A 20408-nucleotide genomic window follows, 5' to 3' on the forward strand; every position below is an offset into this window, starting at 1 on the left:
CACTGTGCACACGTGTAGCCTATTGTATGTCAGACTGTATGTCTGTCCCACAGTCACAATCCTTTAGTAATTAGGCTGTGGAAATATTCACGACAAAACAATGGTACATTTCCAATAACCCATCCGTTACTACATGTGGAGTCAACTCCCGCCATTTCTTTCTTCCCATAGTGCGTGGCGAAGTAGCTCTGGGATGAGTGCGCGCGAAGCGCGCACGAAATTCTAGTTTTCTACAAACAACAAATGCACATGGAAGTGTCCCAGTATTGCCATGTCTGCTTATTATAAGCAACTTTGGGATTATTTTTGTTGCTTTTAAATATTGGTGGTTCACTGGTTGATGTTTTTTTTTTTTTGGCTCGTTTCTAAAATGTAGTTGATATTTGGGCTTTCTTCCAATTTTTTTTTACACCAGTGGTTCTTCATGAACATGCCAAATTGCCAAGGACCCCCAAATTAATTTGTATTTCTCCATTTGTGCCATGGAGCCCTCTATTAGATATGTGTTGTTAAAATGTTTCAAAGATATTCCACATTTGCACTTTATCCACTCAAGATTTATTTTTAAATAGCCGGCTTATGTGCCTAATATGCACATAATATAAATAACCAAACATATTATGTGCATATTGTTTTTGGGCTCGTTTGCACTTTGCATGGACATGGTTGCTTATTTCTCACAAAGTCAAATAACTGGCAACCTTCACGGCTTAGTTCATTGCAAGAATAACAAACCTCACGTTGACTCAGTCATACGTCCACTTTTTGCAATTTTGCTAGCCTTTTTGAAGTGGATGACTAAATAACACATGAAGCCATGTGTTCTTTCTTGTACAACGTGAAGTCTGCTTTTCCTTGAACCAGTAAACGTTTGGACATCAGATTTTGTTTTGGAAGAAAGTATTCACTCTTCAGAAATTAGACAGAGCCGCTGCATCCGCATGCTGTCTCCGTTATTTGTCGTGTAGCTTTTTATAGCAAAGCAAACTAAATATATATAGGCTAAATTATCATAGTAGCCTATCACTAAAACTAAAAAAATTGTTTCGTCATTCCCACACAATGAATAAAGTCTGTGATTGACATTGAAGGGAGATGCATTTTATAATAAAACAAAACGTACGTTTCATATTCGTGGACTCCCAATAATTTCAGAGAACACTGTAACCTTGTAACCACGTGTCATCATCATTTTAATTAGTGTATGTTTCACTGTAGTTCAACTGTATGGTATTGCAATCCCCAGCAAAATGATTACATGGAGAGAATGTTATGCAATATGCCATGTCTGCCAAATGAAATCGTTCAAATGAACACTTGATGGAATTTGGGGTGCAACCTCCTTTTCATTGTTTACATATAAGAATATGCAGCAAGCAGGTGTACATCATGTAAACGTTTTATTAGATAACTTCATTATAGCTGACATAAATGACATGAAGGCTTGGAAAATGGAATATTCTTCTTTATAAGGTGAACACAACTCTTCCCTCGATGCAGCAGTTCCTCTCACGTTTTGAAGGCTGAAAACGACATCCGTATTGTCTGTCCTCCTGACTCCTGTAAATCAAATGAGAACAATATATGGCCATCATCTATCCGACGTGAAGCCTGCTTTATACTTTGTTGCATGCATGTCGTTGATGCACCGAAAATAACAGACCTACAAGCTCACAAAGTGTCGAATACGCGATGCGCTGTGAGCTTGTAGAACTTCTATTTTCGGGACCCGACGTAAACGATATGATATAACATGGCTGCGTCTATGAACTGGAATCTTGATATGAAACAAATAGTACATGACTGACACTCTGAAATACACACATAGCCTAGCTACTACCCTAACTTTATACATCTCTCACATTAAAGCAATCGATTGCTAGATTATGCAAGTTTACATAATGTTTACACTTTGCAGAAATACTATGGTTCACATGATGACGCTCACTCGTATGACAGTCATGTTTCAGGGCTACAGAAATACTTACTTGAAGTAAAAAATATCCAGGGCCAGGCTGCCGTGCATGCTCGTTTCATCTGCGCCAGGGTTGCTCTTCTGTGTATTCCGGTTCAAATAAATATTGTCCATGGAGTCCGTGGATTAGTATGATTATCACACTCTCTGCACTGCAAACGCCATGATATTAGTACACAAACAATCTGAGGAATGCAGCGGTGGGGGTGGCCTGGGGTTGTAGGTGGAACGGAGTAGAGACTAGGGACACCCCTCGGGGCTGTCTTCAGGTGTAGGTGTAGCCGTGTGTAGGTGACGCGCATACTCTACGGTGACGCGAGGTTAGACTGTTGTAGTCCGGAGGGGAGGGGCCACCGTGTTAGTGACGTACATAACATTTAGAATTTACCAGGATATCTGAAAACAGAGATTGCGCACAGAAAAACCCAGAAAAAGTGTTTCTAGTGCCCTAAACATCATTAAAATAAGATCAGGTTGTGTCAGGGGTGAAGTGGCCCTTTAAGTAATAAGACCTGGTACCAGGGGGGGGCAGTCAGACAGATATTTCGTGAAGCCACTAAGGAAATCGGGACTTCCTGAAAGTTCATATAATGGCCTGTTGTGGCGCTGTCATTGGGCCCAAAAAACCCCATATAGCTCCATAGAGGTCCATGTATTTGGGCCCAACTTCACCTAGACTGTATTACCTTAATAAACATGGTCATGAATACTTTCTGCTTCCAGTCACTAGTTTAAAGTCTCATTTCTCATGTCATAATATTCTTTTTGGAAAATGATGGTCCCATTTATAAAATTAATTACCATAAAGTCGCGTACCACAATGTTCTGAGGGGCGTGGCTACCGTTACAGTCTATGAACGGGAGCCACCCCCCCCCCCCCCGTTCAGTCAAAATAAAAACCAACGAAGAGTAAGGGGGGGAAGTCCCGCCTCGTTGTCTGGGCCAGCCAATGGCCAGCTGGGCCCAAACGGAGCCAGCCAATGGCCGCAGCTGGGCCCAAACGGATCTAGAAATATGGCGACTTATACAGTGCAAGGAATTACAGGCTTCATTTTACGTCCATGTTAGACCCGGGGAACGCTTTGTCCATATTTTTTTTTACAGTCTATGCCTGGTACTTAATTAAGACACGCAAAATACAGCCCCAAGTCTCTTTCGGGCCATGACCTTGAACTACATCATGACCATATAGGTCACACAAAACAATATAAATGTAACTCAACTGCCAGAAGTTCTCAGGCTGGATTTATAAGACATGAATTAGTTCTGCTGCAAGTGCTTAAACGTATATTCTAATATTGTAACGCGCACGGTTGGAACAACCAGTGCAGTTCAGAGCGCGTATGTGGCCCCTGTGGAATTCATCCAATATAGCCTATAAAATATGCAGTGTTGCTGGCCCGGCACAAAACCCAAAACAATGAACATCTTAACCCATTCTGACCTGAGATCAGATTCATACGAGGTTTCCACTGGACACACACTGGTCTGATTAACCCATTCTGACCTGAGATCAGATTCTAAAAATGTCAGTCGTTCTTCGAATTTTTCAAAAATAGCAGATCTACAAGCTCATATCGCGCCACCGAGTGGCGCGATACGAGCTTGTAGGTCTGCTATTTTTCAATAGCTAAAGCATAACATGATGCCAACACCAAAATGGGTGCCCGGTCAGAATGGGTTAAGATGGGAAAACGGGGCTTTGTATTCTACATACAATCCCCAGGTAAGTTTCATCTCTTAAAAATAATGAAAAGTAATTTGCTCTGAAAGCTGATAAAGAACAACTATAGGCAACCATAAGGCAGTGGAAAATATGATATCAAGAAAGATAAGACTGTGGTTTAACCTGATTTATATGCTGTTGTTCGTCTTATAAGCCTCTGTCTCTGCAATGAAATGGTTTGACTTTTGCTGTGCTCAAGCAATAACGATTGTGCGCTGTGCTATATACTGTACATTATACAGTATACAATATGATACCGTCGCTGTGTCCAAGTCTTTGGATATGCACTGTAGTGTCCATTGATATAAAGGATGTCACACTACATTTAACCACGTTAAACCGATATGACTCCCCCACGAGTTCACCTTTATAAAAATAAATGCAACGCATGCCCCAATCCATCCCTAATCCCACTGATGGATTTATGGACTTATAGAGAACACATCATATCTGGGGCCTGCAATTCAGAGAATATAGACAGAGTTGTCACTCTGATTAATTGGTTTGGATGGTTTTTATGTACTGGCCTGTGGTTTTCAACCAGAGGTCCTTAGGAGGGGGTTCCTTATAAGGGGGGACCCTTATAGATCTTTAACTCTTGAGAGCGTAAAACGAACTACCAAAGAGTTACATTGTTGTTAAACATCGGCATTGCTTTAATTCACAAGAAGTCTAACACAATTAGAGAATGTAGAAGGAATTTTTATTTTGATCGTTTTCCCTGTTGTCTCTCCTGATGGTGCCAACAACATCAACACAGCATGGAATTGAACTTATCCGACGGCAACATAATATTCTTTCGCTTTGGTGTCTGAGAGGCTAAATGGTGGGTCCGTGGCTCAAATGTCGAATAAATATTAAATAATAGACCTTATATAATAATATGAAAAAGGTTGAAAACCAATGATCTATAGGACAGTGGTTCCCAAAGTGGGGGCCCGGGAGGGACCCCCAGGGGTCCTTGAGGGAGTTCCATGGGGGGTCCCCTATAGCTAAATGACAGTTTGTAACCAAATGGACCCTTATGGGTCTGTAACTCTTGAGAGTGTCAACGGGTCCATTTGGTTCCATTTGTACACTCGGAGATAGAATTGCTATTCAATGGGGGTCTGTAGACTAAAATTCATGTCAAACTGGGGGGTCCGTAATAATCTTCTCTTATATGGGGGGGGTCCCTGGCATATATTCTCAAATGGGGGGTCCGCGGGCTAATTAGCGTCAATTTGGGGGTCCTTGACATGAAACAGTTTGGGAACCACTGCTCTAGGAGATGGTGTGTGTGCGTGTGCTTGTGCGCGTGTGTGTGTGCGCGCGCGTGTGTGCGTGTGCGTGCGTGCATTCGACTGGAGAGATGTGCACGCTGCCAGTAGGCCCCAGAAAGAAAGTAAATCCCTGAATAATCTTTCCACATGTCGTGATTTTTTTTTCTCATATTTATTCATATCTTGGCTTGAATATTTCTCACAATTTTGAATATCGTCTCTGTCGGGGTGGAAACTTCCTACTTGTCCATAAAACTGATTCAAATTCAAAAGTAGTGTATCTGCTACTCTTGTGTGACGATACGTAGTACGATCAAATAGTACTAGTAATAGTAATATAAGGCATTCATTCATGGACCAAAAAAAATGGCTCCAGTGCCACTTCTTCGTTCAGATTCCGATATACTTTAGACCCCATTGTTTATGAACGCAGCGTCGTCCCTCCGACTCTGTAAAGAAGAAGGAGACGACACTCTGCAATGCACATGTACAGTATAGTTACACCCATATGAAGCCTGTACGTGTACAGTACCGTACGTCTCCTCTTACAAGCCTCTGGATGAGGGTCAGGGCGGATTGTGTTTCGCTTCAATCTGTCAGTCCAGGAAACAGTCCAGTTTAGAAGAAGAAGTCACACCGGATTGTTGTTCAAAGTGTGTACGCTTGTCTCTCTCTCTCTCTCTCTCTCTCTCTCTCTCTCTCTCTCTCCTGGAGATTACTTTTCAAGGCAATCAAGTTTTGTATTATCCCATTTTGGGCTGTTAGCATTATGTTATTTGCTTTAGCTATTGAAAAATAGCAGATCTACAAGCTCGTAGCGCGCCAGCGAGTGGCGCGCTACGAGCTTGTAGGTCTGCTATTTTTTTGAAAAATCGAAGAACCACACTGACACGGAAACATGGCTTTTTCAGAAAACTGTCAGGATGTAGAAGACATTTTTTTTAGAATCTGATCTCAGGGTGGAGAGTGATGATGGGAAAGAAAGGAGAGATGATAAGTGTTTTCCAGGAAGTTGGGATTGAGCCCACGGTATATGTGGAGCTATAAGATATAGTAACACTATATAACTGTTAAAATACACTGGAGCTCAGCTAATTAAATATTTCCTCAATGGCTTCAAGTTGAACAGGAATGGGGCGGGGTGTGTTAGAATGAACTGTATGTAGGGCATCGTCATTATTTTTTTTATTTTTTTTTTACCAATTTTAAGATTTCAAATTGTAATAGTGTCTTCTAGGTGAAAGAGCATGCCACTGATTGAGAACATTATTTCCACCTGTGCTGATTAGCAAGATCCCCTGCAGCCTGTTGTTGTAGCCTCTGAGTGTGCTGTGTGGGTTCAGTTCTGCTTTGAGAGTCACCTGAATGATGTCCCAGCAGCATATTACACAAATGATGTGTCCTAATAGTACAGATATATTATAAATATGCATGTATTTGAATACTGTATTTATGTGAAGGTTGTTGTGTGTATGTATGTATAGTTGTATACCCACTTGGAACGTCCCCTCTCTCTCTCTCCTGCCATTTGCCATTGTTTCTCTCCACTGTTGCTCTCAAGTAAAGCTTTGCCTAGCCCCTCTCGGAACCCTCCGTAAAGCTTTTCTGAAATGTGGATGTCGCTTTACGTAGAGTCCCTGTGCGTTACTGTGTTTTCGTATTGAAATGATAGAACGTGGACATAAATATCGTCGTTAACGTCATGTCTGCGCCGTTTGACGGCTTCTTTTCGTTTGAGTTATTCTGAATGTGTCAACTATAAGTACCTATACATACCTGCGAATTCTCTTGTGTCGCAGAAGCCGTTAAGTATTTTTACTACTTTGTTCGACCGATTTGGAAGCTTTGATTCCTCTCTTCCTGCCTTGTTTATTGACATCCAATTGTACCGCCTCCTCTTAAATCTTTGCTACTGAGAGGGTCCCTGGAACTACATATTTTCAGATGGGGGGGTCAGCGGCCAAAGTCATATTATATATTTGGGGTTCCTTGACATGAATATGTTTGAGAATGTTTCTTTCAGAAAAGACATTTTTTTTAAATTTCGACGTCAGGCCTAAATGGGTTAAATCCCTTCAGAACTACCAGGTGTTTGGTTCCTATCTCACTCAGGGACCTCTCTCTGGGACCAAAACCAGCAGCAGAACGTCTCTGCTGTGTGTCTCCCTCTTATATCTCCCATGTCCTTCTCAGTCATGGTCACACAAAAGACGCATTCCAGGAAAGGTTGTGCTTATAATCTAAGTCTAGTCAGTGTGGGAGAGCCAGGGGGGGGGGGGCAATTAAATTATGTGGGCAAAAAAAAAAGATATATTTGTATTCTTTCTGGGTACGTGTTTTCAGCCCCTTCGATTCGTGAGCCCGCCCCGGAGCCAAAATCTTAACGCTCGCTCTGTCCCATTCATTCATGGAGAGAGGTGGTTGTAATTACGCATAGTGCACACCAGGTGTCTCGTTGAGCACAGCGAGAGGACAGAGGCTCAATGCATGAATTGTCTCTCCTCTGTGAGAGGAGAACATGCACGGTGGATGTTCATTCATATAGCCTGGTGGCTTTCTTGGCCAGACTCTGTTTGTTTTTTTTTTGCCACCGGCAGATTCGCGCCTGGCCCTGTGAGGCTAAGTTAATTCATTGAAAATAATTCACACCAAGCTTCACCATTCGCCCTCCCCTCTCTGTCTCTCTGTCTCTCTCTCTCTCTCTCAGTCTCAAGTGCCATGTGTGGTACAACCACTTTAGGACTGCCAGAGAGCGCCGAATTTGGCGTTTTTAATTATTGTTTTTTCTATGTGTAGCCTATATTCCCGGGGCCAAAATTCCCAGGTATATAGGCATGCTTTTGACTATAGCTATAAAAAATGGCACAGTCGCCATTCAATCAACCTTAAATGGGGCCTGTATAGGTTTTCATAAATATATAGGTGGAAACAGAGTTGTTGCTGCTGATGTCCAAGTGGAAAAAGAAACCCCAAAAAAAAAAGCAGTCAGTCAGTCAGTCGGGGTGTCGCGACGTACTCACAGTGAAGTGGTGTTTTTGATTCATGGGTTTTTTATTATTGTTTGGACCCAATGTTTTATACATTTGTGTCAATAAAGTAACTAACTAACTGGTGGTGGTGACGCTCCTGATTATAGGAATCAAAGTATTATGGCATGGGTATATAATTTGCGATTATCATTATGTTCGTACCTGGATTTAAGGGGGGGGATCCCCGCGGGTGGATGTAATCATGATTCACCTGGGAACCATTAGACCGATGACAACATCTGTTAATGACTCTCTGTCTCTCTCTCTCTCTCTCTCTCTCTCTCTCTCTCTCTCTCTCTCTCTCTCTCTCAGTCCACAGTAGTTGTTCTGACTCGTCCTCCGTGGGCAGTCAGAAGGAGGGGGGCTCCCCGGGGTCTGGGAGGGACCTCAGGAGAGGCTCCGGGTCAACCACCTACACACTACAGGTAGGTCTTCACTCTTCACGCACGCACGCACACACACACATGCACACACACACACACACATGCACGCACACACACACACACGCACAAACCCACAGGGCTGTGATTTCCGTGTGTTGGTGTAAGTACAGTTCTACAGCGGTGGAAAAAGATTCACATGTTTTACTTAACCCATTCTGACCTGAGATCAGATTCATACGAGGTTTTCCACTGGACAACACCCTGGTCTGATGAACCCATTCTGACCTGAGATCAGATTCTAAAAATGTCAGTCGCTCTTCGATTTTTCAAAAATAGCAGACCTACAAGCTCGTAGCGCGCCACTCGGTGGCGCGCTATGAGCTTGTAGATCTGCTATTTTTCAATAGCTAAAGCATAACATGATGCTAACACCAAAATGTGTTCCCGTTCAGAATGGGTTAAGTAAAAGTGTCAATACACTACAAACTACAATGTGTTCACGATGCGACACGTTGTGGGCTTGTAGATCTGCTATTTCCGAATGGCCAAAATGTGTCACGACGAATCGTGACACGTCATTGTGAGCTTGTAGATCTGCTATTTTCAAATGTCTCCCGAAATGTATACGTATATATATGGCTGATATATGGTTAATGTGTAGGTTATGTTTTGTGATAATAATCAAAAATCTACAAAGTAAAGTAGTGAACTCAAAGTTTTCAAATCATTGTTAAGTGGAGTAAAAAGTACAATAATATTTGGAACTGGAGATATGTAGTGGAGTAAAAGGTAAAAGTTTGGAAATTGGAAATAATCAAGTACAAATACCTCAATTACTTTACACCACTGCAGTCACAGTTCTCCAGTAAAAAAGCCAGACGTGAGTTCACCAGGAGTTCATCGTTCGTGTATCCACGTCCGTTTTTTAATCACAGGCTTTAATGATTTAAAACGGAACATCCTATAACAGTATATACTTAGTTTTTACGACAAATGGCACAAATAGCCGATCTTCAAGCTCACAGCTCGTCTCGTCTGTCTTGTCTCATGTCTGTCTGTCTGTCTGTCTGTCCGCCTGTCTGTCTGTCTGTCTGTCTGTCTGTCTGTCTGTCTGTCTGCCCCTTCATCGCTATACTGCGATGTATAAGTATATGTTAAGGTATGAGTTATAAGGTCGAGAACTGCAACGCGTAGAATGTGCACTCGGTTTATACGATCTCTCTGAAAGGGCATATATTGTGGAGACGTTAGAATCCCTCTCTGTGTCTTATCGTCATATCGCACACACCACTTGAAAAAAGAAACGTTGACTCAGTTTCACTTAGGCCTGACCTCAAAATTAAATAAAAAAAAAATCTTCTAAATCCTCCAGTTTTCTGAAATAAATATTTTCACGATTTTTCAAAAAATAGCAGATATACAAGCTCGTAGCTCGTGGCGCGCTATGAGCTTGTTGTAGGTCTGCTATTTTTCAATAGCTAAATTATAACATAATGGGTTCAAACGAGAGATATTCGCTGAAGAAATTATATATTTTTAATGACAGGTGTAGCCACTAAGCACTAACGACCGCAAATGTCCCAAGAAAATCTCTAGCCTGTAGCAACCCAGTTTGGCGAGCGCTCTGGGGAGAACAGAGCAGCTGATTTTTGTATGCTTTGATTAGGCGTTCCATCGTGACTTTTTGATGCACGGCTAGATGGCTGTTTCAACCAATCGTTGTATAATTGTTTTTATTGTTATTTTCACTTAAATGTGTGGTTCAAAAAGATTGTGTAGAGATCAATGACTTTCACATTTAGGGAATTCCAAGAGTAAACCAGCAAAAGAAAAAGCCTCAAAATCAGTTTATACGCCTATTAAATTCGGCTAGTCGGAAACAGGCAGTCTTACAAGCTCGCAAGTATATTTTCAGACGGCAAAATCCATGTCAATTCGAGGGTCCTTGACGAGGAATTTGGAAGTCCTTGACATTTGAGAACAGCTGGGGGGGAGATGATGATCTTGTTAGAAATGTTAATATCCTCAATATCCTTTGTTTGCCACGTGAGTTGATCCCAAACTAAATGTCAAAAATTCCATTGGAACTTGAGGTGGGGTGGGGTGGGGTCATCATCCATCCATCTGACACTCTGACAGTGGTTCTCAACCTGTGGGTTATTTTTTTGTTAGTACCTTCATCATCAGGTACTATGATGATTATACTATAGGAAGAAGATTCATTTCAAAACAAGTGTGTACAGAAAGTGTTCAAATTATGTTTTTTAATGTGGCCACACCCACCAGTTCATTAAGTACACCTGGTGTTCACCTTAGCACCGCCCCACCCTGAACTTAAGCCTCGCCCACAACGGGACTCGAACACGCGACGCGCTGTCAGGCCCAGAGCCGATAATATATACTGTATGCCTGTACAGTATATACCCCCCCCCCCCCCCCCCAAGTTGTCAAATCATATACGAAAGAAACAACAATATTGTGAAAAACAGCCAATTCTACTATTGTAGATCGGCTATTTTCACAATATGTATATCTCCAAGTCAAACTATAAATGTAATGCCTCAACTTCCTATACAGTTCCAAGTGACACAGCCTGAGAAGGTTGAGAACCACGTACTGCTCTACGAAGAGGAATGGCTTCTTAATTAATGTCACTTATATGGAAAACAGCCACCCTTTTTTTTTATTCATTCAGCTGATTTTATTATCTCGCATTAATGAGAGGCACAGGGGTCAAAAGTTATTATTTTTCTCTTCCTTAGAGATGATGTCATAGTCTACATTCCTGCTGTATTATGATTGGACATTGAAGTTAGACAGGAAAGGGACGGGTGGGGGACGGGTGGGGGGGGGAACTGAGTCCGACTGAGAGTTGAATGGGGGGAACAGTGTATTAGTCATGTGACTGATGCATTAACCCTTTGGTCACCGGGATATATACCCCTGGCGTCGCTGGATTTGGGGTTCTATCGATCCCACATTTGGGTCGTTCTTTTTCTTATGGCCAGTGGGGGAGATATGTTTTATATCCCTCCTTCTGGTCAGTCCGACTGAATTAAATACATGCATTTCCTTTTGGGAATCTGAATGAATGATTTTTTTTATTTCATGGCCACCCCTTTACACATTGTAGGAGTTTTAAAGTTGTCGGCGAGTCATCGGATCGTTATGTATTTCACACTATACAAGAGTCTTTTTTTTATTTATCGGCTGTCATATTATCTTTGTGGCTTTCACGATTGATCGCCGACTAGGGGATCACACACACTGCACAAGAGTTCACCAAGAGATGCGATCCAGACCCGAAAACATATTTATATAAGGTGGCTACATCATTTGTTTTTTATTCCAATTCATTTTGAGATCTCTCTCTCTCTCTCTCTCTCTCTCTCTCTCTCTCTCTCTCTCTCTCTCTCTCTCTCTGCGCGCACGCCACACACACACACACACAGGAATAGCCAGGCTGCACAGGGCGAAATGTTTGTGATAGCGTATAGAGAGACAGGACGTTAAATCTTGATTTTCATTAAATCACTGTCTCTCTCCGTATGTGTGCGCGTGCGCGCCCACACACACACACACACACACACAGTGCACAAGGTCCAAAAGTTTGCTCATGCACTGTTGATTCCGATACGGTTTTATCAACATTATTCAAGTGAAATGCGTTGGTTTTATAGACTATATTTAACAGCAACATTGCGCTAATATAGCTATACCAACATGTACGACACGGGGATTTACCAAAGGAATAAAGGTTATACTGTAAGTTTTATCTTCTATCCGATCGATACGGTCGACAAACAGACAGACAGTGTCAGTGAGTATAAGCACAGCTGTTCTGTGCTCTCAAAAATGGTCTCCGACAGCATAATCGGAGCAAATAATATCGGGCCATAAGTGTCATACCATCTCGTGGCCCCAATATATTTTTTGGGGGGAAGGGGGGGGGGCGGTGGCACAGTCGGTAGCGATGCCGCCTCGCAGCTAGAAGGTCCTGGGTTCGATTCCCGCTAGGGGGCGCCCTCTCCTCCACGTGATCAGCGTGGGAAAAGGGCCTTTCTGTGTGGAGTTTGCATGTTCTCCCCGTGTCCCCTACCCCTAGGGGTATAGGTACCCTCACAAAAAACAAGCAGTAATCCTGGTCTCTATACTGCCTTGAGCCTGGCCCAGCCAGCTAGTGCCTGATGGGTAAAGGAACTGGTTTGAATAACGTGTTCCTTCCACGCGCTACTACGTCCAACCTGGGGGAAACCCTGTCAGGTGAAAAGAAGCAGCTTGAACTCCTCATGCATAGAAGGAAGCATGAGGTCATTCCGTTGCTCTCCTCAGGTTAGGCAGAGCAAGCGCCCAGGATTTACAAAAATAGACATCCAAAGTTGAAAAATGTGGTCTGTCGAATCTTAACGGAAATGCATGTCTCTAATGTGTATGGACGTGCATGGAATGTAGTGCACGTGGATTTTTTTATCCTTTTGTTTTCTTTGAGTCGTTGGGAAATATGGCAAAGTGGTGCTATTTGACTTGTTGAATCACACATGGAAACACGCACACCCACACACACACACACACATAAACACACACACACACACACACATAAACACACACACACACACACACACGTTCACAATTTCCTTATCTAGCGAGCGGAATATGACAGATTGGCAAACAGACTGTGAAAAGAACAGATTGACAGACACACACATAGGCTATACACGTGCGCACACATACACAGGCGCAAACATGCGCACACAGCCCAAACACGAGCGGATATTTGAGCATATATGACAACAGAGGCCCGGGTTGGCGGCGGCGCCTGCTTACATCTACATACACATGCTGCTACACTGCGCGCGCGCACACACACACACACACGCACGCACACACGCACGCACGCACAACGTGCAAGCAGACGGAATCGCTTGTGCTGCATCTTTGTGCAACCAGCTGCACACAAACAGACACGCACGTGTGCGTGCACGCACACACACACACACACACACACACACACACACACACACACACACACACACACACACACACAACCAAAGGCACGCATCCAGGCTAAATCACTTGCATGTTGTTGGTGACGTGCACTCGCGGTCGCACATTAGCACATAGCGCTTATTATCACATGCATATTTTTATGCCATCTTAAAATAAAGTATAACATATTTGTGATTATTTTTTTCTCCCCCCCCCCCCGCCCAGAATCAATCTCCTTCCACTGCAGTCTAACTAAAGCATCATCTCAGCCAAAGTAAGCTTATATTTTACATTCCTTTTCCTCCATCTTCGGTGCCTTATCCCTCCCTCGTATCTCTCGTCTTCTCTTCTATCAACGATGTCTGTTCTGTCTGTCTGTCTGTCTGTCTGTCTGTCTGTCTGTCTGTCTGTCAAAACAAAACAACGTATACAATCTTCTGAATGGTGCAGTACTACAGTTTTTTGGTTTAGACTAGTCATTGGTTTAGACCAGTCATTAGTCCTATACAACTAACAACCTATCTCAAACCCTCACCCTAAACCTATAACCTCCCACGGGGGCAGCACACCTAAACCTATAACCTTAACCCATGTCTAAACCAATGACTAGTCTCTAAACTAAAGTATATGCACCCCCTTCTGAATAGATAAATGTGTAAACAACAGAGCTGTTGCGTACATTGCAACTTAGTAATGTAACAGCTTGCAACTTACAGCAGCAACCTATCTAATCTTACAACTCTCTCTCTCTGTCTAGCTGTGTCTCTCGTCCGCCATCATTGTCTCTTTCATTCTCATTGTACACTTTGAGATGACATTTCTGTAATTGATCCCAAGACGCAACATCTGATCTCTCTCGTCTTTCTCTCCACTTCTCTCTCCACTTCTCTCTCTCCCTCTCTCTCTCTCTCTCCCTCTCTCTCTCTCTCTCTCTCTTCCTCTCTCTCCCTCTCTCTCTCTCCCTCTCTTCCTCTCTCTCTCCCTCTCTCTCTCCCCCACACTCATTTTCCAGCCAGAAACTGGACCGTGAACTTTGTGAACCATTTCCAGCAGACATGAGGACGGATCAAACTGGACTTAGGAGAAGATGAAGATACAACACGGAAACACTAACGGAAGGAAGAAGCTCACACAAGACGTCATTTTAATTCCTCCCTCCTCCTCCTCCTCCTCCTCGTCTCCATTACTTAATTCACTTCCTTTCTTCGCTCACTTCTCCCCTCCCGATCCTTGTTCCTTCTTTAACCACTCGAGGCCTATATATATCTCAGAAATAGCCCCAAATAGCTGATCTATACAAGCTCATCACAATGCGTTTGTGAGCTGCGTTGTGATCGCTTTGAGACATTTTCAGATGCTTTTGAAATTCTTTGAGACTTTTCCTTTTTGATTTTTTTTGTCTTTATTTTGTTTCTTTGGAATTTATTTTAAGAATGAATGTATTTTACTTTCTTTCTTTTTTTCTTTTTTTTTTTCACCTACAGTATGTTGCCAATGCCCCAAAAAAGGTCTGCCAGGTTGAAAAGTGGCTAAGTAAACAACAGCAACAAAAAAAACCAACAACAACAATAACCATTGCTGACAGGAGCACAGCAGATTGGATCAGTGGCCAACGCTTCCCCTCACTCACTCACACACACACACACACACACACACATCAGCGCTGACATTAACCACAAAAGGACTGGGGGGGGGGGGGGGGTGGGGGATCAGCTGCCCCTCTGGAGACCAGCAGAGATCCCCCCCCTCCCCCTGCCTGCTGCGCTCATGCTCCGCCATTTTGGATCTGCCAGTCTCAGTCGCTTTGGCAGAGTCATTGACACCAAAGGCACTTCAGCTTTAAACAGACAGACAGTGCGGCCATTGTCTGTGTGAACCCCTGCGCGTCTTCCTCCCCAGCCACCACCACCACACTATGCATATCCCATTCTGACCTGAGATCAGATTCTAAAAAGAATCTTCTACATCCTGACAGTTTCCCATTCTGACCTGAGATCAGATTCTAAAAAATGTCTTCTACATCCTGACAGTTTCCCATTCTGACCTGAGATCAGATTCTAAAAAAAAAAATCTTCTACATCCTGACAGTTTCCCATTCTGACCTGAGATCAGATTCTAAAAAAAAAAATCTTCTACATCCTGACAGTTTTCTGAAAAGGCTTATGTTTCTATGTCAGTCGTGAAAAAACAGTGTTGTTTTCGTCGACTAAAACTAAGACGAAAAATGTTCGTCGAGTGCCTTTTCCACTGAAGAAAACTAAATGGAAACTGAATTAAAACTATGCTATGGTGACTAAAACTATAAGACTAAATATACTGACAATTTCGTCGACAAATAAAAACTAGACTAAAATGTTAGGAAGGGACTAGTGGACGACAGATCCAGTATAAGTCATTTTACACTTGGTTGCATGCTGAAAATAGTGTAAAATAAGTCATCATGACTGCAACACGGCCCGCAAAAATACATTTCAGTCGACTAAATCACCTGTACATTTTAGTCGACTAAAATCTTATGACATTTAGTCGACTAAAACTAGACTAACACTAATACATTCCAGGTGACTAAAAAATGTGACTCAGACTAAGTGAAAACTATTCAGGAGACTATGACTAAAAATAGAAATTTGCTGCCAAAAACAACAACAACAATGCACCAAAAAGGGGTTCCAGCCCAGAATGGGATATAGAGGCCAACACAACGCCACTCTCTCTCGGTCTGAACCACTGACTGCCTTTTGGGGGCTGGCTTGGCTATGGCTGACTGCAAACCAGTCACATGCATGCTCCCGGGGCATCTGATAATAACCCATTCTGACCTGAGATCAGATTCTTTAAAAAAAAAAGTCTTCGACACATCCTGACAGTTTTCTAGAAAAAGCTACGTTTCTATACGTCAGTCGTCAGACCTATACAAGCTCATGGCGCGCTATATGAGCTTGTACAGATCTGCTATTTTTCAATAGCTAAAAGCGTAGCGTATAATGCTATAACACCAAAAGGGGGTTCCCGACCAAGATGAGATAAACAGGAAGTAATATGCGGCGATGGGGGGGGGGGGCGGGCGTGCATAAATCCACCCTAAAGATAGGAGGTTCTTCTCGAATGCGTCGTTGTGTCGTGTGTGTCGTTTTCATAATGCTTGATTGGGGAGGGCACTGAAGGGGCTTTTTTTTTTTTTGGTTGCAGGTTTTCGTGTTAAGACTGGATGCTATTATGTATACATATCCCCCCCCCCCCACCCACCCCCCCGTGTGTGTGTAATTGGATGGTATAGGCTGAGGTGTGATTGCATCTATGCAAATGAGGCAGGGGTGGTGGTGTGAGCATGCACACATGTATACAGACAGACGCACGCGCATGCACGCGTCGCGCACACACACACGAGAGGGAGGGAGGGAGAGATACACACACACACACACACACACATATAGTCAGCAGTCATTCTTATTGTTACAAGACAGTGGAGCACTGTTCATGTTCGCATACAAACACACTCTCTCGCGCGCGCACACACACAGACAGACACACACGTGCACACGCGCACACACACACACACACAGACACACAACACACTGTGGCCATTTTACGGCCTGGCACAGTGCACAGATCAGTGGAAAGATAAATCAACGACAGGCAAGGTTACTTTCAAAGTACAGTATAAGCGCTGCCTTGATTTAATGAACTGTAACAGCATATTATGGTATCCGTCAGCATTATATATCCAACAAGGACAATGTTATGAGCTATACGTTTTTTTTTTTTTTGTGTGTGTCACTGACGTTTTGAGGGGTTTATGGTATGAAATGGTATATATGGTCTGGACATGTGTTCTGTTCCGTCACACATCTCAAGGACTCGTGGCTAAAAAAAAAATATCGTTATTATTATTATTAATATTATTTTTTCCCGGTCTGGTTTGGACTTTGAGATATAGTAATAAGTATAACCCCATGTGCCTTATAGTATATTCCTCGGTATATACATACAATTTAGAGGAAGAGAGAAGGAAAAAAACTTATGGTGCTTTTGTATTCCTTGTTGCCTTTCAAGATGGGTCTTTTTGGAGAGAAAAGAAAAACGATGGATTGAATCAAATAGTATATGTACGTTTTGATATAAGTTGTTATTATAATGCCAAAGGTATAAAAACTAAACATGTATATATGTGCAATGTTGTCAATTTATTCTGTGGCTCTTTCTTCACCCCCCCCCCCCCCCCCCCTGAAGCCTTAAGTGTCCCTATATCCTATAGGACGAACATTCGAGGGAGATATAGCAGATCTACAAGCTCACAACAACACGTCACGCAGTGAGTGCAAATTTTTGGACGGAGATATTTAAGTGTCGATGGGGAGAAGAGGAGGGGGTCTTCTGGTGTCAGAGCCCTGAGGCACTCCTCCAGTCAACTAGAGCATGGGCTGTATTTTGCGTGTCTTAAGTACCAGGTCTTATTCCCTAACTTGAGTAAACTAAAGACCTGGAGGCGTGATCAATGCTCTTTGGCCACTCGGAATAGCCTAAATGGAATTGATCACGCCTACCAGGTCTTTTAGTTTACTCAAGTTATAGGGAATAAGACCTGGTACTTAAGACACGCAAAATACAGCCCTATATGGTCTCTGCTGGATGGAAACCTCTTATGTCCAAAGCCGTTACAAAATTCAAAAAAGTAGCTACTTTTGATACTTTTTGTGTGACGCTGTAGTAGTATCGGCAAAGTATACAAAAGACATACAGAATAACTGAATTTGAACCCTGAAAAGTAACCGTTTTGTTAGAGGTTCTCTTTCCAGTTTCCACCCCGACAGAGATGATATCATATCGTCTCCTGACATAACTGCGACATTTTGCTTCCCTGTTTTGCGAGACCCAGTTGAGATTCTCAACTAAGTCGTCATGACACTTTGAGAATCACAGTTGTATAGGGTGTGTAAATAATGAATAAACTAATAGTATAGTGTTATTACATTTCTATAGTATGATTTTGAGTGTTTTGCTAATCGGTATGTTATGTTCCATGAAATGGGGATACAATGAGTCGAGCCTCTTTTCCTTTATCCCGGTATTGATTGCGTGCTTTCTGTTTTAAAGGGCAAGTTGAACCCAAAACGTGACTTTACTTGTGATTAACTTGTGCTTCACAAAAGGAGACCGGATTTGATTTGGTGGGAATTTTTTAGAATGTTGAATTTTGTTTGAGCACCTCGACACCAAGGGGGGAAACGCCAGTCTTATTATGTGACATATCTTCAGGTGTCACACTGCAGGCTGGGAGAGGGTTTTGAATGGCGGATTCACTGCAATAATGAAGAATTATAATCACAAAACTGCTTCTCCGTTCATCTTGAGACCTCGTGTATAGAGAGAGAAGAGGGAGAGAGACAAAACAGACACTTGAAGTAATTTTTCAGTACAATCCCTCCTCTTTTAAAAAAACAAAACAAACCCAGTTTGTTTTCCATGGCTGGGCGATATGCTAATATTACAGAGTTTTGATATTGTCATATGAATTGTTGCCTGGGATTTTGTATTTTGTAATATTATGATATGGCGTTTTTTTAACTTTTATTTTTCTTCCCCAAAAGTAGCTCAAACAGCGGATCCATGAGCCAAGCTGTTGTGAGGTTGTATACAAGATTGTAGAAATCGTAGAAAGGATATATCGTCACAATACGGTATTATTGTCACAATATCGGGATATTTGGGTCAGACATATTTATGATATTAGATTTAATTTCGGGTGCATGTGTTTTTCCCGGGGTGCATGTGACATTATATAACAGTCAGACACCCACCCTCCCCAAACCCTAATCTAAACGTTATAACCTCACAGGAAAGCCTACGGGTGATTTTTTTTTAACCTGCAGCACAGATTCGTTTTAACCCGCCGCAGGTGATTTTTTTACCCGCCTGACTATTGACCGTATATAGGACTGTTGTATACTGTATGTCTGACCCCTTCATTTCGGCCACAACGCCTTGTTCTACAGTATGGTTACAGTATAAGGTTACAGTATGTTAAGGTTTTGTGTTGTTTACGTCATCATCACCACAGAACAAATAATGATTATAAAGGTACAAAAAAAACATTTGATAGAACCGAACCCTGCAGAGAGAGTATTATGGGCGAGGTCAAACCTGCATCCTCTGTGTACTGTATACAGCAAGCATTCTTCTACTGTATCAGATCTGGCACATGATTTCAGAGGCAACTCTGCATCCAAATTCTAAAAATTGCAAATGGGTATTGAGCCGTACTGAATCAATATGTAATTTGTCGGCACCGGAGAGAAAAGTCCATACACTATGTAGCCTATAGCTGTTTGGAACAGTGCATTATATCGAAAGCAACATAATGAACACCATCTTTCATTCTTATTGCAATATAGATTGTCATAAATAGAATCCCTTTGCCTCCGTGCACCCCCCCTCCCCCCCCACTTGCATATCCCATTCTGACCTGAGATCAGATTCTAAAAATGTCTTCTATACATCCTGACAGTTTTCTGAAAAAGCTATGTTTCCATGTCAGTCGTTCTTCGATTTTATTTCAAAAATAGCAGACCTACAAGCTCGTAGCGCGCCACTCGGTGGCGCGCTACGAGCTTGTAGATCTGCTATTTTTCAATAGCTAAAGCATGACATAATGCTAACACCGAAAGGGGTTCCCCGCACCCAAAATGGGATATATAGCGGTATTCGTGTGCGTGTATATAGAAACTTTTTTCTTTCTCTCTCTCTCTTTTTTTTTTGTTTATAATATTCTCCGCTGTGTCAACCTCTGCCTATAATGTTGAATGTTGATGTTTACATTTTTTTCCCCCGTGCCGAGGAAAGTCGGAATTTTTGGAATTGTTGGTATGCCGGAATGCTAATGGATAATGCATGCTATGGTTCTATACTACAGCGTACTTGATGATAATTGTTGTTGGAGTGTGTTTCTCTACTTTTGTTATGTTTGAATTAAAACTGGACTGAAGCCATGGAAAGTTCTAGTACATTATATCTCTCGGAGAGGAGAGAGAGAGAGAGTTGTGTGTGTGT

General features: G+C 42.4%; 1 protein-coding gene across 1 annotated transcript in view; it reads left to right on the forward strand.

Moving 5' to 3' along the window:
- The window catches only part of arhgef40 (Rho guanine nucleotide exchange factor (GEF) 40), a 124498-nt gene extending 104151 nt beyond the window's left edge, over positions 1 to 20347 (forward strand). The window contains exons 27-29 of the mRNA XM_080792955.1: positions 8305 to 8417; positions 13587 to 13635; positions 14374 to 20347. Coding sequence (XP_080649081.1) covers positions 8305 to 8417; positions 13587 to 13613 — 140 coding nt within the window. The 3' untranslated portion in view covers positions 13614 to 13635; positions 14374 to 20347. The remainder of the gene's footprint in view (positions 1 to 8304; positions 8418 to 13586; positions 13636 to 14373) is intronic.
- Positions 20348 to 20408: the final 61 nt, after the last annotated feature.

This window comes from Protomyctophum bolini (assembly GCF_963924005.1).
Source record: "Protomyctophum bolini genome assembly, chromosome: 20".
Taxonomy (NCBI): Eukaryota; Metazoa; Chordata; class Actinopteri; order Myctophiformes; family Myctophidae; genus Protomyctophum; species Protomyctophum bolini.